Source organism: Canis lupus, chromosome 22, assembly GCF_048164855.1.
Source record: "Canis lupus baileyi chromosome 22, mCanLup2.hap1, whole genome shotgun sequence".
Lineage (NCBI taxonomy): Eukaryota > Metazoa > Chordata > Mammalia > Carnivora > Canidae > Canis > Canis lupus.
This window is the reverse complement of record NC_132859.1, coordinates 480,930-503,110: the sequence shown is the minus strand read 5'-3', so window position 1 is coordinate 503,110 and position 22,181 is coordinate 480,930. Positions and strand designations below refer to the sequence as shown.

The following is a 22,181-nucleotide window of genomic DNA, read 5'->3' as shown; positions in this document are numbered from 1 at the left end:
TATATGTCTGCGGGGATTATGTTGGGAATAGACTAAATATACGAACCAACTTGGTTCTAATGTCTTGGCAGCCTACTAAGTAAACCAAAACTTAAGAAAGCAATGCTGATGGGAGGGGAGGGGGACGCCTGGGTGGCTCAGTGGTTGAGCATCTGCCTCTGGGTCAGGGCGTCACCTTGGGGTCCTGGGATTGAGTCCTGCATCGGGCTCAATCCCAGGCACTTGGGTGCCTCAGATTTTATTTATTTCTTCATGAGAGACATTTATTTCTTCAGAGAGAGAGAGGCGGAGACCCAGGCCGAGGGAGAAGCAGGCTCCACGCACAGAGCCTGATGTGGGACTCGATCCAGGGTCTCCAGAACCACACCCTAGGCTGCAGGTGGCGCTAAACCGCTGCACCACCGGGGCTGCCCGAAATAAATAAAGTCTTAAAAAAAAATGTCGATGAATTACTGAACTCTACATCTCAATCTAAGGATGTACTACTATATGTTGTATAATTGCATTTAAATAAAAAAAGAAAGAAAGAAAGCAGTATCTAAGGCAACCAATCACAGTCAACTAGACTTTTTCAAATAAGGCAATCAGGTAAGCTATAGCCAATCAAATGATTTCCTTGCCTTTGCTTCCCTGTCTTCCCTATAGAAGTCTTGTCCTTTGCTCCGGGTGGCGGAGCACTCCTAACCACTTCTGGCGCTGCTTAATTCAAATCAATTTTGATCACATAAATGTTTAGAATTTTTATTATGCCTCAGTTTGTCTTTTAACAATGTTGACTCCAATCCTTCACTCTTTCATACAAAGCAAAAATAAACATCACGCATGTGTTTCTGCACATGTGGGGATGATTCAGTAGACTAGGCACCTAGGAGTAGAATTGTAAGAAAAAAAAAAAGGGTTTTGTGGAATGTAAAGGTAACCCATATATGAAAGGGGTTGCTACTATTTGATTTCTCTAATGTTTTCTAAAACAACTGAGAAGTAACAGTAGCAAAGGAATATTCTTTTAAAGATTTTATCTATTTATTCATGAGAGACACACAGAGACACAGGCAGAGGGAGAGGCAGGCTCCCTGGAGGGACCCCTGGTCACACCCTGGGCCCAAGGCAGGCGCTCCACGGCGGAGCCACCCCGGCTGCCCAAACAAGGAATTTTTGCACAACTCTGCAGTCCCGGGAAAAGCTACAGTTTGCACAGGTCAGTTGAGCAAGTTTCTGTCCGCACCTGCCATTAAAAACAGTCACTGCAGTAAAAATGATAAAGAGAATGGATGGCCAGAGTGGGGCATCTGGGGAGTTCACGACCAACGGCTGTGAATGGAAGGTTACAGATTCAGGGTCCTGACGATTAAGGGAGAAAAGGAAGGGGGGGGCCCTCGAGGGGAGGAGCGCGCCAGGCCCCTGGGTTCTGGTCCAGGTCAGGCCAGTCGTCGACTGCATCACCTCTGTGGGTCACATCGCTTTCCCCAGCTTCCTCGTAAAACACCGGAGTGCAGGGGGAACCGTGTTTGGAGTCCGAGAGCGGATTCCGATGGCCTGGGGTCGGAGCGGAGGCGGCGGGAAGGGGCGCATCTGAGACCCGAGCCCCCCCTCGACCCCCCAGGGTTGGGGGAGGAGCACCGGGAGGACGCAGAGCACCTCCCGCCGAGGTCCAGGGGCCGGGGGGGCGGGCCCGCATCTGAGACCCGACCCTCGTGACCTGGGAGGAGCACCGGGAGGACGAGGAGCACCTCCCGCCGAGGTCCAGGGGCAGGCGGGGGGCGCATCTGAGACCCGACCCCCGTGACCCCCAGGGTTGGGGGAGGAGCACCGGGAGGACGAAGAGCATCTCCCGCCGAGGTCCAGGGGCGGGCGGGGGGCGCATCTGAGACCCGACCCCCGTGACCCCCAGGGTTGGGGGAGGAGCACCGGGAGGACGGAGAGCATCTCCCGCCGAGGTCCAGGGGCGGGCGGGGGGCGCATCTGAGACCCGACCCCCGTGACCCGCAGGGATGGGGAGGAGCACCGGGAGGACGGAGAGCACCTCCCGCCGAGGTCCAAGGGCGAGGGGGGCGGGGCGGGTGCATCTGAGACCCGACCCCCGTGACCCCCAGGGATGGGGGAGGAGCACCGGGAGGACGGGGAGCATCTCCCGCCGAGGTCCAGGGGCGGGCAGGGGGCGCATCTGAGACCCGACCCCCGTGACCCCCAGGGATGGGGGAGGAGCACCGGGAGGACGGGGAGCATCTCCCGCCGAGGTCCAGGGGCGGGGGGGGGCTTTGACACGAACCATTTCAACAGGGCAGCGGGAGCAAATGTCAAACGGAAAGAACGAAGGGGCGGACTGTGTTCTCTAGTTGACGGCGCTGCCCACGCCCGGCTCAGCGCAGCCGCACTGCGGGCCCGACCCCGACCCCGACCCCGACCCCGCCCCGCCCCACCCCGCCCCCGCGCGGTCTGACCTGCGGAAGGTCCGAGCCGGGCGCCCGCTGCTCCCGCTCCCACGACGCGGCCAGCGCCGGACGAGCGCGGCCCCGCCCCTGCGCCTGCGCGTCTCGGGGTCGCTCACCGGCCCGGGGTGGGGGGGTCAGCGCCCGCGTCCCCGCCCGACGCCCTCCCTCCCGCGGCCGCGGGTCCCCTCGGTCCGTCCCGGAAGCCGCGCGGGAGAGCGGTGCGCCGCGGAAGGCGTCCGTGTCCGTTTCCGTTTCCGCTGCAGGCCCGGCGCGGCCCGTTTGTGCCGCGGCCGCGGGAGCAGCCGCGGGGGCCCGTGTCCCTGCCGGACGGCGTACGGGTGCCGGGCGGGCGCCCCCGGAAGTCGGCGCGCCATTGGGAGGCCCGCAGCGGCTGCTCGGTGCCCTTGCTGCCGGCGGCTGCGTCTCGGTCGCGCCCGGAGCCGGGCCGGGCGGGGGCGGACGGCCGAGCGCCCGCGGGAAGTCCTCGCCGGCGGGATGTGGCGACTGCGGCGGGCCGCCGTGGCCTGGTAAGTGCGGGCTCCCGCCCGGGAAGCCGCGCCGCGTCCCCGCCGCCTCCGGCCTGCGCCCGGGGCTTGGAGGCCGCGTCGTGCCGGAGCCCGCGCTGGGCTGACCGCCCCCCCCGCCCCGGGGACCCCGGCCCCTCCGCGCCTCGCGTCCCTGCCGCCGCCGCGCCCCGCCCCGCCCCCGCCGCCGCCCCCGCCGCCGCGGCAGGTGCCCGGGCTCCTCTCCCTGCGTCTGCCCGAGCCAGCCCGGGGGACCTCGCGGGCGGCGGCCCCGCTGCACCGCGGCCCTCGGCGCCGAGCGGGGACCTGGCTGCGCCGTGCTGCCCGGGCCTGCCCTGGTCCTGAGCATGAAAAAAAAAAAAAAAAAGAAAGAAACCCTTTTTCTTTGCACCTTGCATTAGGATGCAAACGTGCACACCGTCGCATTCCCATCACCGCTACGTCCGCGCGGGCCGCGTCTCTGCCGCCGGCGCTTGCAGGCTTCCCCGTCGCGGCGGCCTCCCGCGCGTGCCTGTGCAGCCGGGGAGCTCGGCAGGGCCTGCCTTTCCGGAATCCGCCTCCCGCCGCCTGCCTGAAACTTCTTTCGGAAGCTTGTTTAAGGGATGCTTGAGGGATGCAGGTAACTTATGCTTTGCATAGGGAGTGGAGTGCACTTTTTTATTTTTATTTTTTTTTAATGAAGGTTCGTTTGAGTCGGAATCTGGAACCGGGCGACCTCCAATAGTCGTAGTCAGAATGATTGCATGATTATTGTTATTGTTTTTTGTTTGTTTGTTTTTAAGATTTTATTTATTTATTCATGGTAGACAGAGAGAGAGACGCAGGCAGAGGGAGAAGCAGGCTCCGTGCTGGGAGCCTGATGTGGGACTGGATCCCGGGACCCCCAGGGTCACGACCCGGGATGAAGGCAGATGCTGCACCACTGAGCCACTGAGGCTGCCCAGCATAATTATTTGTCATTTTATGGAATTTGAGTTTATTTATTTTTTTTTTAAAGATTTTATTTATTTATTCATGGTAGAGAGAGAGAGGGAGAAGCAGGCTCCGTGCTGGGAGCCGGACGTGAGACTCGATCCCAGGACCCCGGGGTCACGCCCTGGGCTGAAGGCAGATGCTGCACCACTGAGCCACTGAGGCTGCCCAGCATAATTATTTGTCATTTTATGAAATTTGAGTTTATTTATTTCTTTTTTTTTAAAGATTTTATTTATTCATGGTAGAGAGAGAGAGAGAGAGAGGGAGAAGCAGGCTCCACACACAGAGCCCTACGTGGGACTGGATCCCGGGACCCCAGGGTCACGCCCTGGGCTGACGGCAGATGCTCCACCACTGAGCCACTGAGGCTGCCCAGCATAATTATTTGTCATTTTATAGAATTTGAGTTTCTTTTCTTTTCTTTCTTTTTTTTAAAGATTTTATTTATTCATGAGAGACACAGAGAGACAGGCAGGACAGAGGCAGAGGGAGAAGCAGGCTCCCTGCAGGGAACCTGACGTGTGACTCAAACCCGGGTCTCCAGGATCAGGCCCTGGGCCAAAGGTGGCACTAAACCGCTGAGCCACCGGGGCTGCCCTAAATTTGAGTTTCTGAGTAAAGCCACAGCCCTTGATACTGCAGTAAATTATTATTATTATTATTATTACTTTTTACCTTTTTATTTCTACCCCTCACTGTTTCCTGGAGAGACATCATGTAGTTTTACTTAAATAAAAAGGGAAGAGACTTTGCAGGAAATAGCACACTTCATTGGAACAATTGAGATATGGAGGAAAACTTTTAAGATTTGAGCTTAACAACAGACTGATCAGTACCTGGTACTCGTCTATTCAGGTGGGTGCCGTTGGGCTAAATCGTTGATGTTACCAGGGACCCCATAGAGTCATAGCCTGGAAGTGTTTCTGTGCACAGCGCAGTCCGGCTACTGCAGAAGTAGAGATGTGGAAGGTCAGGAGCCTCAAGCTCCGGAATTTGTCCTTTGCTGTGTTTCTTCCGTATGTTTGCTATGAAGGAGTACATTTAGAGTCCCGTTCTCGGACGTGTTGGGTCAAAACAGTTTTTGACATGTAAGGAGATCAGTGACTAACATTCATTTAGGTGCAATAAGTATTTGTGTGAATATGTTGAAAAAAAGAATTCGTATTAGGCAATGGTGTATAGGTCAAGAGTTGGTAGAGGACAGAGAGCACGTGAGTCTGGGAGTGACGGGGCGGTGGTTTGCTGTGCATCACACTGATTTTTAGTTTGGCCAAGTATAGAAGTCTATATTGCAAATCCTCTTCCTTCAGAACGGTAAAGGCATTGCTACATTCCCCCCCCCCCCCCCCCAGCATCCTTTGTTACTAATACAGACCCTCAGGACAATCTGATGTTTGTGTGTTTGTAGGTATCCTGTTTTTCTCTGCATGGAAGCTTTCAGGGTCTTGGCCTTATCTTTAATTTCTCGAGGCTCTGTCCAGGTGTGGTCCCCCCCACTTCCACCTTCACCCCAAATCTGGCTTGTTACTCAGTGGGGCTTTCTGTTAAAGAGATATTTTTCTTCAGTTCTGGGAAGTTTTTCTTACTTATTTTCTTCCTTTCACTTTTCCTCTTCTTTTTGTTTTTAGACTCCTGTTAGACAGAACTGGTCTTCTCAGATTGATCCTGTATGTCCATGATTTGCAAAATACAATCTGTACTTCTCATATGGTTTTTTTTTTTAAAGTAAGCATGTGTCATAATATGTGTATATACACACTTATTCTTAAATTATATATGGTATCTCTGTACTACATCGTAATTCTACCCTAACATAATTTGAAGAATAAGATACAAAAAAAAAAACCAAAACTTTTTTTTTTTTAAGTACTTTTTTTTAGAAGCTTTGGTACTTTGTTCCTGAGTCCCAGAGAGTCATTTTATGTATCCTATGGAATGCATTCCACACACATCCCCACTTTGGATACCACTTCCCTGAGTCACGTAAATTTTTTCCTCACGGTTTCTACCATTTTTCTTTATGTTCTAAGTTCCCAAGAATTTCCTTAGTACATTTTCTAGTGTTGCTATTCATTTTGTTAATCGACAATTACAGCTTTAATTTCTTTGAATTCCTTTTTAACATTTATTAAACTCTTAAAGACATGTTTAATTAAAAAAAATTTGTATTAGAATCTTAGCAACAGGACTACTTGGGGCTGGAGTTTATCTGTTTGAATATATATATATATTTAATATATACATTTTTTCTTTAATAAAAGCAAACAACTTTTTGCTATAGGTAGCAAAAAGGGATAGAGAGCTATTCGTTGATACATTAGTAGAATTTAGTGTAGTTAATGTTGAAATGACATTTACTGAGCACTGACTCTATGTCATTGCTGGGTTCTCTCACTTTTTGTTTTGTTTTGTTTTGGCTCTTCTCCCCAATAACATATGTTCATCCAGTAAATGTATTAACTGTCTACTACTTGTGAAGCACCGGACTAGGCTTTAGAAATACAAGAATAAGCAAGACAGACAAGACTCCACTGGCCTTATGAAGGTTTCAGTTTATGGTAGAGACAAATATTAATCCAATCATTACACTATTACATAATACCAATTTTATGTGCATTGAACAAAAAGTATGGGGGAGCTAAGAACTGTAGCAGGGCCCTCGAATTAGCATGTTGGTTCCGGGAGAGGAGGGAATGCGGAGGTGAACCCATTTGTGAGTAACGGGAGTTAAGTAGGTAGAAGAGTCTGTGCAAGCACAGTGGGTATCAAGGCCCTGAGTGAGGAGGGTAGGAGGAGACACTGAGGAGGTTTATGCAGGTGAGTGACAGCGATCAGATTTACATTTCAGGAGAGTGGCCTGGTCGTGCTGCGGAAAACACCTCAGTTGAGACTGTTCCAGCATCCAGGTAAGGAACGGGGGTAGAGAAGATGGAAGAAATCAAAGATTCAAGATGGATGTTGCAGGTACAAGTAACAGCACTTGAGGATGAGGAAGGTTTCAAGGATGAGCCCCAAGTTGGTGGCTTATGCGCCTGGACAGGTATTTGTGCCATTTCCCGGGGGTGGGGGGAGACAGAAAGATACCATGGATTTGGACACTTTTTTGCTATCTAAGGAGTGACGTTCAGTAGGCAGTTGGACACAAGGATCTGGAACTTAACCATTTGTATTAGACATACAAGTTTTGAGAAACCTGGGTATGTAGATGTTCATTGAGGAAATGGGCATGGATAAGATTGTCCAGGAAGAGTGGGAGGATGAGAAATGACTTTACTTCTAGTCCCATGAACTCCCAACATTTTATTTTAAGATTTTATTTATCTATTCATGAGAGACAGAGACAGAGAGAGAGAGAGAGACAGAGAGAGAGGCAGAGACACAGGCAGAGCGGGGAGCAGGCTCCATGCAGGGAGCCCGACGTGGGACTTGATCTCGGGTCTCCAGGATCACGCCCTGGGCTGAAGACGGCGCTAAACCGCTGAGCCACCGGGGCTGCCCAACTCCCAACATTTAAAAAGTAGTTGGGGAGGGGCATCTGGGTGGCTCAGTTGGTTGAGCATCTGACTCTTGATTTCCAGTGGGGTGGAGATCTCCTGGTCCTAGGATCAAGGCCCTATTGGGCTCCTCACTCGCTCAGGAGTCGGCTTGGGATTCTCTCTCACCCTCTGCCCCACCCTCCATGCTGTGGGCTCTCTTTCTGTCTCTTTTTCTCTCTTAAAAAAAAAAGAAAGGTAGCTGGGGAGGAGCTGCCTGAAAAAGAGTGGCCAGTGAGTAGGAGTAAAGCTAGCTGCTGCCAGTGTAGAGGGAGTTCCAAGGAGGGGGTGTCAGATACTGCTGAGAGAGAAAAAATGAGAATTGAAAAAACACACGCCCATTGGAAGGCGTCAGGGCACTCAGTAAGGGCTGTTTCACTGAAGTGATACAAACAGAAATCAGGTTGGTTTGGCTTTTAATAGAATAGCGAGAGCAGGGAACCAGGGCTTTTTTTTCTTTTTTCTTTTTTTTTTTTGTCTCTTTAAATAGAGAGATACTTGACTAGTGAGTCCTGAAAAGGCAGGAAGAATTCAGGGGAAATGGAGGAAGATTTGCCTTTGAAGGGAGGAGGAGTACTTACTGTAACCTGGGTGGGGGGGCTAGAGGAGGGTGGGTGCAGACGCCATGGGGAGGCAACGGTGCGTCTCCTTCTAATGCTTCCATTTTCTCTGGAGAATGGTAGGCAGTGTGGGGAGACGTGGGAGCGTGGAGGAGGGTGGAGAGCATCTGAAACGGTCCTGGCAGAAGGGGGAAGGGTGAGCTGATAAAGTTAGATTGTCGGGTGTCCCTGGGGGGCCAGGTGAGATGTCTGTCCGTCCAGCGGCTGCAGCTCTCCCCAGCAGTGCTTCGTTCCCTTGCTGCAGCCATAGATGATAGTTAGGGTCATCTAGGATTTGCATTTTGCCAGACAAGTGTGACAAAAAGCCAGGGGGCAAGTGACTTTACGGTATCTGCAAAAGAGTCATTGCAACTATGAATCGGGGAACTTAGAAGGTGGCTAAGTGGGCAGGTAGGGAGATGGAGACTGACAGGTAGAGGAAGGTAGAAGTGTCCCTGACTTGGTGGTTCCAGTGGGCTCAGAGGCGGCGTAGGGAAGGCGAGGTGGCCTGACAGGGTACTCGAATTAGAGATCACGGACAGGAGCTCTGGTGCAGCTCTTACCCCATTTTAACAGATTGAAAAACTGAGGCTGTGGAGGTCGTAATATCTCTTGGTTGCAGAGAGGTAAGCCGTGAAACGATAAAGGAACCAAAGTTCATCCGGCTCAAGACACTGAGCGGCTGTCGGGACGGAGCTGAACGACCTTTGAGCTGCATGTCGTGGAGCCGTGGGCTCCCCCCCCACCCCGATCTGGCCCTTGCTCGGTTTCTGTCCCTGGGTGGTAGCGTTTGTGCCCGCCGAAAGCTCAGGAGTGCCCCGTCCTCCTTGCCCTCGTGCCCATGTCTGCCCCCGTCCGTCCTCGAGCCGCCACCTCCCTCCAGCACCTTCCTTGCCCCTGCGCAGCTGATGCAGAGTGCCTCGTCGCTGCCCCGATCGCCAGGAGCGCACGGCGCCGGCCGTGGGCACTCAGTCCTCCCAGTTCCCGAGGCCGAGCTCCTGGATGCAGGTGCCGGCGTCGTGGGGTCTGGTGACGACTTGCGTCCTGGTCCATAGCGGGGCAACTTCGTGTCCTCCGTGACACGCAGGGAGAGAGCTGTGCTGCTCGCCTCCGTACCCGGGCGCAGGCCCAGCCCGGGGCTCCGCGTCCATGACCCACGGAAAGCACACTACCCCCCACGCCTTACCGCCAGATACGTCATGTTGGGAGTTAGGCTTCCGTATATAGATTTGGGTGAGACACATGTTCAGGTTGTAGCACGTGGCCCTTAGTATCTTCTTTTATTACTGCTTAATTAATCTTATTCTACTCAAAAACTTTCAGCCAGGGGCCTTATATATTCGTGATTTTTCCTTAACTTGGGCTAGCTCAGGACCCCGAAACCTAGGGGACAGGCCAAAGAAGAGCTATTCTAAATTGCTGGAATTTTTTTTTTCCTTAAAGATTTTATTTATTTATTCATGAGAGACACAGAGAGAGAGAGAGAGGTGGAGACACAGGCAGGGGGAGAAGCAGGCTCCATGCAGGGAGCCCGACATGGGACTCGATCCCGGGACTCCAGGATCACACCCTGGGTCAAAGGCAGGCGCTAAACCACTGCGCCACCCAGGGATCCCCAAGTTGTTGGAATTTTTGTGCTTAAAAGCAGGTTTGCGTTCACTTTGTTTCTGATTTTACTGACAGTGAATAGCAGTTAATAAATTAAGTCTCCGCCCTTTTTCTTTTTCAGCTTCAATTCCCTGGATCGGGATTGTAGCCCACAGATAGCAAACGGGAGGGCAGGCTCTGCAGTCCCACTGCGTGAGTTTGAATCCTTGTATCAGTGTAGATGCGGGCAAGTTACTTATGTGTGCGTGCCCCCTTCCCCTCGTCGGTAGAATGGAGGGAGTACGAGGGTCTTCATTGTAGGACTTTGAGCAGGACTCAAGGAGGCGGCCCACGCTGCAGCAGGGTCTGGGGCACGTGCTAAATGCCCTCAAGATGTGAGGTGTGCTAGGACACCAGGTTGGGCACATGCACACGTGTGTGTTTTCTCTTGGGATATTGCTCTTCTTCTGCCGTTTCCTTTGCACTGTTGCCCAGTCTCATCTTGGTCGCATGCTCCTTCTCTTTTTCAGTGAGGTGTGCCACTCCTTAGTGAAACGTAGCTCTGGAGTCCAAGGAACTTTACCGCTACAAAAACTGCATCTGGTTTCACGAAGTATTTATCATTCTCATCATCCTACCTTAAAGCTTCAAAGACCCCAATTCAGGACATCATTTCATCAGTTCTCTTCTTTAACTAACCTTCCATTACGTAAATTGAAACTTTCTCCAATTAAATATGGCTACCAGCCACGCAGGAATTTTTGGCCAGCCAGATTAGCTGCAAGACTCTTAAAACTGCGGTATCTCATCCTAGGATCTGCTGTTGGCGGTGGCTATACAGCCAAAAAGGTGAGTCTGATTTCCCCTCTTCTTTCGGTTATTTTAGCATGATTATTTGAAGATTTTATAGCACAAATCCCTTTTCTTTAAGTACAGTAGAATGTAATTAGATGTTTAAGAATGTCTTGTGTATCTCTACCGTGTATATATTGTTTCAATGGTGCTAATAGGGAAATGCTCTTTGCATGTTGGTTATATTTACAGATGATGAGAACGGCCTAGTGGAAGGAGCACTGGGCTGGGGTGCGGTCACCGGGATCTGATTTTCAGCGTGCCACTTAGTAGCTCAGACAGGAAAGTAGGTGGCATGCCAGCACTCCCACTCTGTGGCCGCTTCAGGAGCAAAGGCAACGTGTCCTGACCCCTAGTTTGCCTTCTATTCCACAGTATTGTTGAAAGCCAAATCATGAAACCTGTTTGAAATAAGACTATCTTCTGAATTTTTACACTTTCTGTATTTCATAAAGGAAGATTTACATATTGTATATGCTTGCCTGCTAATTTATTTTTAGAAGAGCTGAGGCTACTTTGTTTCTAAAATTTTTTAACATAATGCATCGTTCTTAACAGATCAGCGTGTTTTGATTAGATAAACTAAGGTGGTTTTTCTTTATTTTTGTTTGAGATTCAGAACATTTGATCGGCACACTTTCTTTTCTTTTAGACTTTTGATCAGTGGAAAGATATGATACCTGACCTGAGTGACTATAAATGGATTGTGCCTGACATTGTATGGGAGATTGACGAGTATATCGATTTAGGTTTGTATAATCAACATTAAAACGCGTTTCTTGTTTGTGTCTTTGGGAAATAGAAATAGTGTTATTGAGATAGTTTCTTCACTCATGAGCTTACTATGTAGCAGTTTTATTTGAATGATTAAAGTAATAGAGTATCCCCCCAAAAAAAATTGGTAGGAAAAAGAAAATAACACCCTCGCCCATCACTCTCACATAGCCGCCATTATCCTTATGGACATTTTCTTTTAATTGTAGCTAGTCTGTGTGTGTGGTTAACATTTTAGTTTCCTTTTTAAAAATTATATAGCCATAGTGAACACACACTTTGGTTTCTTATCTTTTGCTACCTAACAAATTTGTCAGCTAAACAGCCTTGCGAGACGTCACTTTCAGTGTTGTATGCTGTTACCCAGGACAGATGCACTGTGACCCCTCCTAACTGGCTAACTAGATCCCTTGGTTACTTCTACTTTTTGTAACCAGGTCCCTAAATGCCTGCTAGTGTGCGTAGTAATTTCTCCCCATAGACAGTCACTGTTCTCCTTGTTCTGTAACAGGTATGTGAGAAAAAAAATGTATTTGATAGTTCTGATTGCCAAGATTAAGTTGTGATTTAAGTAAATTTTTTTTGAGTGAAATTATTTTCCTCAGTCTCTTTTTTTAGACTTTCCTAAAACTTTAGTGTGTATGGGAGTGGAATTAATCTATGTACTTCAGTGATATCATTTTCCCAAAGATAAAACCGTGCTGCATTGACAGAGGAACCTGCCGGAATTTGCAGCACTCCTTCAGTATTTTTCTGATGTTCGTGAGGAGAGCCTTTTACCTTGATGAATTTGCGAGTGCCGCAGTGTGGGCGTGAAGGTCTGGATCCTGAAGCTGGACTGGCCAGGCTTGAAGCCTGACTCCCCACTTTGCTCTGTGTGCACATCCAGATACTTAACCTCAGTGCCTCAGTTCCTCACCCTGTAAAGTGGAGTTGATGATAACTTTTTTGTAGGGTTGCTATGAAGGTTGAGCTGGTGAATGCTTTTTACAGCACTTAGAATAATAGCTGACACATATTCCTATTTTGAGAATATTTGTGCTTTGGTCTTCTGCAGAGAAAATTAAGAAAAGCTCATCCTAATTGAGAAGATACTGTAAAGCTGTACCAAACTTTGACAAAATTATTGAGTGTTTGTAATCAAAACTATGTACCTTGACCATTTTATAAATAAAGCTAGCAAAAATAAAACCACAGCTTGCCTTAGGCTCTTAGTTATTTCCAAATAGTAACAAGTGTGAATTTTCTGAGAGTCTGTGAAAGGACAGACAAAAGTATTGGAATTCTGTTTTTGAACTTGGACTGAGTTTTCATTACTTTCTTTGAGTTTGAGCCAGGTGTGACAAGAGGCATTTCTCTCTTTTTTTTTTTTCTTTTTTTGATTCTTGGCCTCTTTGTTGTGACTTTCTCCTTAAAAATACTTCTGATTCCAATACAGTGTTAATATAGTGCTTCTGAGTCCAGGCATTTAACTTATAGATCAAAAGTGTCCATATAAGGCAGACATTTGGTGAGTCTTTTTAAACAAATTTCATGGCTTATGGAATATTCTTAGAGCTAGGCATTGTTTTAAATACATGTAGCAGTTGTAGTTGTAATAGGAAGGAAAATAGAAAAATATTTTAACTTTATACATGATGATTATTTAAATTTTATCATTGTTTTAATAGTGAAATTCTTATTTTGTGAATTTTTTTTTCCATCTTCTCCAGAGAAAATTAGAAAAGCACTTCCTAATTCAGAGGACCTTGCAAAATTGGCACCTGACTTTGATAAGATTGTCGAGAGCCTCAGCTTATTGAAGGACTTTTTCACCACAGGTAAGGAAGATTCTGTTTGATTTCACTTAAAGTTTCAGAAACCCCAGAGGAAAAATACTGAGATGTATTCATGTGTTGATTCCTATCTTTTAAGTGAAAACATTTAATACAAATGAAAAACAGATTTTTGAAAGAAGCGTGCACAAAGTTTTGTTGCTCAGTGGTTTTAAATTTTGGTTAGTGCAACAAAATGAAAATTTGTAAGAGCATGAACATGCCTGGCTTTAGTCAGTGAGGGGAAAAAAATATCTCTTGTTCCTGACAGGTAGATGAGACTTCCTATGTGCTTGCTTTTCATAATTGCTTAGAACCAATTTGGTGATTTTAAAACAAATTTAACTATGATGGACAATAATGAGTAGAATATACTGAGGTTAATCTGGCATATTTGCCCAATTCATGCCCCATCATTATATAACTCTGAGATCTCAGACGTATTTGTTTGCTCATTCCTGTCAAATTTTACATTTCTATTTCCCCTTTTGCTGATTTTTCACAGGTCACAAATTGGTTAGTGAAGTCATAGGAGCTTCTGACCTACTTCTCTTGTTAGGTGTGTAAACAGACATTTTTGCTGACCTTAACATGCCTTTTAAATGCTTCTAATAAACTAGTTGCAAATAAAATTGCAGACCAAATTTATGCTGCTTATGCTGAATTTTAAAACTCCAGAACAATATTGGGCAAATTCCTTATCGTACAGGTGAAAATAATCATTTTACAGTAAAACTAAAATTCCTAAATACGTATCTATAATTAAAACTATTAGAAAGTTTGCTTAACCAAAATACTTTCTTAAAATTGATATGATTATTTCTGATAATTGAAATGAAAAGTAATTTTAGTTTGTCTCATCTGTCCTGTCACAGTTGATATTTAAATTTATCTTGTTACTATGTAGTCTGTAATGGCAGTGGTAAATGGCTGAACTGTAAGTACTCTCATGGAAGATAATCCTTATCAAAGATTGTCTTTTTTTTAAATTGTAATTTTCAGTGATATTTTAAACATGTCCTATAATATTTAAAAGGTTTTTTTTTTGCATAAGTTACCAATATATTCCTATAAGAATAGCTTTTAATTTTCAAAAAAGTGATTTTTGCTCTAAAAATCATTTGCCTTTAAATTAACTAGACATAAGTTGAATTTGGGCCGTTGGCAGTGATGGAGAATTTAAAGGACTGCATATTTATCTTTAAGGTTCACCTGGAGAAACAGCATTTAGAGCAACAGATCACGGATCTGAAAGTGACAAGCATTATAGAAAGGTAAGTATAAAAGAGAATTCTTCACATAGGTAGTCTTGAAAGAGAAAACAGTTTTTACCTACCTGGAAGATTTGAAAACAGTAACATCTGAGGAGCAAATATAAAAGCATCTAAGTAGAGGTATTTTTAATCTTGGTGCAAAGTGGAGATACTATGTGACAGTTCTTGGAGAGCCCATTTCCTTCAAATGTGTTCTGTGAAATATTAGTTAGAAGGATTGTTTTCAACAAAGGGCATTATTGTTTAATATGTATAGGAAAAGCTGATTAAGTAAAACAAGCAGGCTTTTCTTTTCCCTAGGACTTCTCAGACCTTAATATACTTGTATACATTGTGAATCCCAGGAGAAGTCAAAGTGTACAGAGTTGTCCAGATTTATTTAGCAACATAACCCTTTTTCCATGAAATATATTCTAGGGACTGATGTTTCATGGCATACACTTAGGGAAAATATTAAGGGACTAGGAAATGGGTTATTAGGGAATAAATTGAACCTGTTACATTAATAGTGAACAGTTATATATGAACTTATTTCAGTTATGTCAATTTCAATATTTGTGTTAAAATTCATACGAAAGTTTTGGGAGAATTGCTGATTTAAAATAACATATGCATTGCTCTTTATTTATATTCATATGTTAACCTGACATTCTCTTAGTCTTCATTTTATTCATCTTTTGGAATTGGTAGCATAACTGATTCCTTGAAAGTTTTTCTGAAAAAAAAAAATCTGGACAAATAGATACATGAAAAATACTCCATGAACATTTTAAAATTAAATGTGGAGTATATAGCTTTTATATTGAAGGTTATTACGGTTTTTATAAACTGAAGGGAAATAATTTATGTTTATTTAGAAAATGGAAAGAAAATAATTCCTATGCACAAATTTCCATCTGTCTCCTGTCCTTTAACTTCGAACTTTTACGTGATATTCCAGGTTTAAATTCTAGTATTTCAAAAGACTTTCCTCTGGCCTTTTAACTAGATCTTTTGGAGAAAACATTTTAAAATATGTGTGCATATGTGTGTATGTGTGTAAGTGTATTTGCCTTTTAACTTGATCTTGTTTGATACCTTTTCCATTGACATTTTAACCAAAGGGGTGCTCATGCTACTGAGGAGAAAAATTTGAATAGCAATTAGCCTATTATGCAAAGCTTATTTTGAGGCAAGGCCTTGGCCCTTAATGCAGGTAGACTTAATGTGCAGAGAAAAGCTCATCTCATGAGGGAGAAGGAAACTCTCCTGCAGGATTAGTAGTGTGGTTTTCGAGCGACAAGATGTCTTGTTGCCTAGATCAGTTAGGGAGGTCGGCATCTCTGCTGTTCTCTGGTATGGCCTAGGATTACTCTGGTGAGTGAAAAACCTGTTTCAGGGTCTAACTCAGATAATCTCCTTAAAATCCTGCTAAGATGCTTAATGAATAATTGGTAAGTGATCAGGAGCTTTGCAGTACAGGAGAATGGATACCTGGGAATATAATCACATTCTCAGATGTTATTTTACATAATAGACATAAAAGTAAATTTATTGGTTTGTTTTATAATTTACTTTGCTTGGAGGTAAATGCCCTCATCTACTATTTCCTTATAACTTTCATAATTTATGATGATTATCTTTCTCATTAAAAACTCAGCAATTACTGTTACTAAATCTGGAGTTGTAATTAAGCTGCTTTCATTACAGTCTAAATTAGATTGTAACAAATGCTAGTATAAGAATTTACAGGAATAGTATTTCCAGCCTCAACTAGTGGTTTTAAATTCTGTTACTGTGCTACATTTCGTGTTTCAAGGCTTGGCTCTTACCTGTAAATACTCTAACTTGCGAGAGCCCCAGATCGGAAATGCTTTTCAGAGTTTGAAGCAATCATGCCTTAACTTAATGGTTGTCAGGTTTGTACCAAAATTTCTGGCCAGACTTATGCTAGAAATAGAAAAGTAAAGGTGAATCTGATTTTAAAAAAATAGTAATAAATTAAAAACATTTCTCTAACTAGAATTAAAAAGAGATTTGTCCTTTCTAATAAAAGAACACAGGGGTACCTGGATGGCTCGGTCTGTTGAGCATCTGACTCTTGGTTTTGACTTGGGTCATGATCTTCCCATCTGATGATGGAGGCTTGCTTTAGGTTCCCGGTTCAGCAGGGAGTCAGCTTCCCCTCTGCCCCATCCCCTGCTCATGCCGGGGAGCTCTTGCACTTGTGCATGTTTGTGGTCACTCTCTCTCACCCCCTCCCCCACTTCTCTCCCTCTAAAATAAATAAGTAAATTAAAAAAAACACACACATCTGGAGAAGTGCTGGCAAATAGAGGCACAATTAGGACCTTTCAAAGTGAACTGAAGTGAAAATGACGGAGTTGAGAAAGCATAAATGTTAGACTGACCTGAGTTGGACAGAGTGGATAATACAATGAACTGATTACCTATTCTGGAGTCCCTAGAATTTTGGGTACTCTGGAAAGTTGTAACTGAGGTCTACAAAATGTCTACAAAAAGCTCTAAAAGCATATATTTCTGAATAATGCTGCTCAGGCTAACTAAATATCAAGTTTCTTTGATTTTACTTAGATTTATATCCATTCGGTTTATGGACAGTAGTTATTTACATCATGTTGACCAGAAGTTCTGATAATACTTTCAATAAATTTAAAAAATGGAAAAATATTGAAACCACTTTTCAGTAAATGCTGTTAATCAAATTTTAAAATTTGTATCCACTGAAGAAAAATATTAGAAAGAGCCCTTGATGTGAACTGAATAAAATCCTTGAGACCTGGAGACTTTCAGAACCACCTGAAGACAAATTGGGAATTGAAGTAATAAGTCTATTTTAGTGAATAATCTGTAAATCTGCAGATTTCTGTATATCAATCATGACACAGATAGGTGACAAGACAACTTAGTGAATCTCCGTTAGGATTCAGTAAGATTGTCTGTTCTAGTGAAAACTAATTTGCTAAATGAGACGTTTTATTATCTGTGCTTTTGTTTTCTCATCTTTCTGATTGGTCATAAACATCTCACAGAAGTAAGCAGCATGGTTATTCTGAAGGTTACAAGCACATTTATAACTTATAGAAGATATTTGAAGGATCTTTTAAAAGTCCAAATCATGAAGAGTAATATTACTGTTTTAAGTATAATTATTAGACAATAATTAATGTTTTTCCTTTTCACACGTTATTCTAATTCTTAATTTTGTGGCTTTACTTCTCTTGTATCTTCCAGCTGAAATTTTTCTTCCCTTTTCTGTCAGATTTCTTCTTATTTTTCAAGCCTCACACTATTGTCCCCTTCATAAAGCCTTCTGACTATTTTAGTACCATTAATTATACTCTTAGCACTGAAAAGCTGCCAGCTGAAATATTATTTATTTTGGCTTGCATTCTTTCTATCATGAAATCTCTTTCCTCAGAACACCTGGGATAATACTGTACTGTTGGCAAAACTGATTGATTTAACACAGTAAAAGAGAGGCTAATTGAAATAAATTTCATCAATGCCAGCAAGTAGGCCACAAATTTTATATGTCTCTTCACTGTGATCACATGTGAATTTCTGCTGATCTTTGATATTTGGCAACTACTGAGGAGAATGAGAATGTGAAAGTAGGGCAGCCTGGGTGGCTCAGCGGTTTAGTGCCACCTTCTGCCCAGGGCGCGATCCTGGAGACCTGGGATTGAGTCCCACATCGGGCTCCCTGCGTGGAGCCTGCTTCTCCCTCTGCCTGTGTCTCTGCCTCTCTCTCTCTCTTTCTCTCTCTCTCTCTCTCTCATAAATAAATAAATTAAAAAAAAAAAAAAAGAAGGATGTGTGAAAAGTAGTACCTACGCTTCATGTTCTAAACTGTAATGAAGCAGAGTTGCTTAAGTACGATTTACGTTTCTGGGATTCCTCATGCAACAAATAATGTTGTAACTGGCAAAATGAAATTCCCACGACCAACATCATGGAGTCACCACAGATCAGTAAACTTAAGTTTCCTGAACAGCTAACTGGCAACTGTACTAGGTTAGAATCTTAGCCGGGAAGCCAACCCACTTAACGTCTTTGGGTGTAGTAGTTGGGAAGCAGAGGGATCCGAGAAGAGAAGAGGGAAGATCTGCATGGAGAAAAGTAGAATGGCAAAATAGGCAATCTTATCTTATTCCTTTATAAGCACACTGTACTTTCATGTCATTTAAGAAACATTAAGTATATATACATAATACTGTTTTTTGGAAAAAATTTAGAAGGGATTTGGTAGGAATTGGGACAATGATAATAACTATTGGTAGATTGATATGTTCATCTCTTAAGATTATCAGTTGTAGAAATTATCCAAGTAGTAAAATTGGAAATGATATTTCTGAACAGAAGCAGGTTAAATAATCCAAATGGAAAGACATATTTCCTTCTGATACCCACTAATAAACATTTTTCTGTTGACCATAAATACTTTGAGCAAAGTTATGTATTACTAGGAGGGGAAAAATTTAAAAAAATAGTTATTTTTAGCTAATCAAATAGAATTATTCAAATTTTGAAAACTAGTTTAATGCCAACAGTATTTTTTGAATGGGAGAGGAAGGAAGTCTCCAATTTCATGAAGTTCTTTTCTGGACCCAAGTTACTTTTAAAATTAATACGGCACCAGTTGTCACACTCTTCCTTAAAGGGCTAGGTAGTGAATATTTTAGCTTTGTAGGCCCTAAGGTCTCTGTGGACTACTCAGCCCGCCCATCCTCTTAGTAATTCAGATATGCCTTCGGATATATTGTAGTATTACCATTTTCTCCTTTGAAATGTGGAGTAAACCTGATGGAGTCAGGGCCACTTTGTAAATAGACCATCTTGCCAACAGGATGGTGTTGGTACAGACTTTGTAGTCACTCAGATCCTGCCCCTCCTGCTTCCTGAGCTATGTGACCTTGTTTGGACAAGATCATACTCTGAGTTGCTGATTTCCTCTTCTGTAAAAGGGGGAATTCCTACTTGATAGGGTTGTTTTGAATATTGTGTATAGCCCTTTAGCACAAAATCTGCACATCATAAAACTGAACAAATATTGGCTATGAGGGTGATGATGATGATTATTACCTTACATTTTTAATTACTAAGTTAATTGCCTATTAACATTATTTGATTCATTTCCTCCCCTTAATTTCTGTGGAGTCTGTTCTGGGGATTATGAAAAATGGGAAAATAGTTTATGGGGCTGATGTATAGCTTATTTACAGAATACACATTTTTTTTTAGAAACCCAAATTTGGATATATTTTTTTGGGGGTAAAGATTTTATTTATTTGAGGTAGAGCGAGCGAGCGAGCGAGAGAGCACACAAGCTGGGAGTCAGAAGGAAAGGGAAAAGCAGGGTCTCCACTGAGCTGGAAGCCTGATGTGGGGTTTGATCCCAGGACCTTGGGATCATGACCTGAGATGAAGGCAGACACTTAACTGACTAAGCCACCCAGGCACCCACTGATTTGGATTTTATACTAGAAACTAGACGTGCATCATTAGGTAAAAGTAGGTCAGGTCACAGTTTGATTCATTCAAAGAACAAACATGTGCCAAGCCCTACTTTAAGTGTCAGCTGTAACACATCTCAAATGTCAGGGCTTATTCTAGGTGCTAGGTGTGTGAATAAACAGAATAAGGGCCTAGTTCTGCTTTGAGTTTTTAAAATGCTGTTGCAAATACAGTATTTTAAATGTACTCCCATACGAATGACTTCTAGTTTTAAAATTATTTATAATCTTTCCTTTCAAACTCTAACTTTCAGGTTTTTGCATTTTCAGCTGATATTTTGGTTTTTGGAGTTATGCCTGATTTCTTGGTCTAACATACAATTTTTTAAAAATCTGACAATACTGTAGAAATACCATTAGACTGTGAGAGTTGTGGTGTGAAATTGACAATAACTAGCTGTTTAGAGAGTGTATCATCTGTAGTTCACAATAACTTGTTATTTACAATTATGTTTTATATATAATGTATGCGATTTTAACATAATTACATGCTGTTTCTCGAGGGAAAAATGTCTGAGCTTGGGAAAATATTTATTGAACAAAATGTATTTTGTCCATTTAAGGAATGTGTCTTGTACAGTAGTCACATTTCTTTCCCTTCTTATTCTACATGGCCTTAGCTCAAAAATTACAGTTAGGGTGAGATTTGATGCCCAAAATTGAATAAAAGGTAACCTCCTTTAGTCATGTAGTATAGTGTAAATAGTTTTTTCTGTGTCTAATTCTTGTTTTCTTCCTACTTTTTTCAGGAGGTAACAGTTAATTTCAACTATCTTCACATAGCAGTGCTTCAGTAACAGACTTGGAAGGAAAGTGAGGTGTCACTAGAAAGAGGGTGTTTGCTTATAATGTAATAGATTATTAAGTATTTACCGTACAATTTGTATATAGATACAAGCAATAGATTAGGGAAGGGTGTTTAACTCAAAAGTAAAAAGGAATCCTCTGCCTGATAGACTAGCACAGTTAAGAAATGTGGAATATTTGCTCACTGCTTTGATGTTATAAATGAGAGTACTGGTGATATGTTAATTAAAGCACAGGTACGTGGCTATGCAAGCCAGCACAAGAAACCTTTAAAAGGGTGTTGTTTTGAGATATCTAAACACTGGATATGAGAAGTAACTGTAGTAAATAACTAATAAAAATAAGTTGGATTACTCTTCTTTCTGCTTTATGAAAAACAATGATATAAAAAATGAAAAAGTGACAGATATTAGGGGAATGATGAGGACAGTGAGAGTAGTCAGTTGACATTGTCTTTCTTTGATAGATCTATCTATTGCCATAAAATTACTCACAAGATCTACCTTATGGATAACCACAGGTTTTTATAAATGTGTTTTGTGCTGTTGAATTTGGAAACAGATGATGACAGTTCAGTTATGTTACCTATCATGTTGATGTTCTCTCACTTGTCATACAGAAATATCAACTAGTTTCATCCTTTGATTTATAGTAAGTCAGTTTCATTATTGTTGGCATAGCCTAATGTATTAAATCTAAGAATCAGACAAAAATCTCACAAATTATATGCTAATACTTGCCCTTAATTTAAGATGCTTTAGTATTATATTGGCTTTTCTGTTTGTATTTACTTCTTTTAAGGAAAACTTTTATTTATAGAAGTCTTTGGGTTATAAAAGTAAATTATTAAGCCTCTACATGAGTCTGTTAATTAAAATTTGAATGTAACGTTAACCAGCATTTTAGGAAACTTTTAGTTTTTTAGTTGTCTTATATAAAATACAATGTTTTAGGCAATAATTTTAAAAAGCTCTGAAGCTATTTGAAACTGCCAATTTAGATTATTTTAATGAGTATTAGTTTTCCTAGCTCTTTCTATAATGTGGTAAAATTTGAGCCCATTGTTCACCCAGAACATTGTTCTTGTGCAGATTTAAATAGTGACCTCTTTCGTTAGAATGTTACCTCTTCTAGGGTGCCTAATTGAAAAAAATATTAAGCTTGTATCATTGTCAATTCTTAGTTGTCTTTTCTCCCACATCTCCTGAGATTTGTCATCTAATAGGCCAGCAATTACAAATACTGTGCAATTACACGTATTGAAAATTACACGTACCATGCCACATGTGAATACATTATGATAAAAATTGCACCAGTTAACATTTCATGATTATTAATGAAATGAATTTTAAACATAGGAATAGTGATTGTGTTGTACATAGATCCAAACTAGGTTTTGTTTCATTTTAAATTTTCATGATAACTGTATTACCTCCAAATCTCAGTTATGTTCTTTTAGAGTGCTTTTGCTTTAGTAATTGATACATTCTTCTG

The 22,181-nt window shown here is 43.0% G+C and overlaps 1 protein-coding gene and 1 long non-coding RNA gene across 30 annotated transcripts in view; one reads left to right on the top strand and one right to left on the bottom strand.

The window, feature by feature from the left end:
- The window catches only part of LOC140613763 (uncharacterized), a 29,367-nt gene extending 26,722 nt beyond the window's left edge, over positions 1 to 2,645 (bottom strand). For 5 of the 18 annotated variants that reach the window (XR_012014614.1, XR_012014617.1, XR_012014612.1 and 2 more), the window contains exon 1: positions 2,442 to 2,641. This is a non-coding gene — a long non-coding RNA (uncharacterized lncRNA). Of the gene's footprint in view, positions 1 to 2,441 lie in introns of all 18 variants that reach the window. The other 13 variants (XR_012014618.1, XR_012014610.1, XR_012014611.1 and 10 more) reach the window with 7 other exon arrangements.
- A 149-nt stretch (positions 2,646 to 2,794) lies between these two features.
- Positions 2,795 to 22,181, top strand: part of OPA1 (OPA1 mitochondrial dynamin like GTPase) — an 86,478-nt gene continuing 67,091 nt past the window's right edge. For 2 of the 12 annotated variants that reach the window (XM_072792103.1, XM_072792101.1), the window contains exons 1-8: positions 2,837 to 2,959; positions 3,358 to 3,575; positions 6,780 to 6,837; positions 10,181 to 10,499; positions 11,155 to 11,251; positions 12,989 to 13,096; positions 13,596 to 13,649; positions 14,297 to 14,365. In XM_072792103.1, the coding sequence (XP_072648204.1) occupies positions 2,928 to 2,959; positions 3,358 to 3,575; positions 6,780 to 6,837; positions 10,181 to 10,499; positions 11,155 to 11,251; positions 12,989 to 13,096; positions 13,596 to 13,649; positions 14,297 to 14,365 (955 nt within the window). In that variant the 5' untranslated portion in view covers positions 2,837 to 2,927. Of the gene's footprint in view, positions 2,960 to 3,357; positions 3,576 to 6,779; positions 6,838 to 9,792; positions 9,864 to 10,180; positions 10,500 to 11,154; positions 11,252 to 12,988; positions 13,097 to 13,595; positions 13,650 to 14,296; positions 14,366 to 22,181 lie in introns of all 12 variants that reach the window. The other 10 variants (XM_072792111.1, XM_072792108.1, XM_072792112.1 and 7 more) reach the window with 8 other exon arrangements.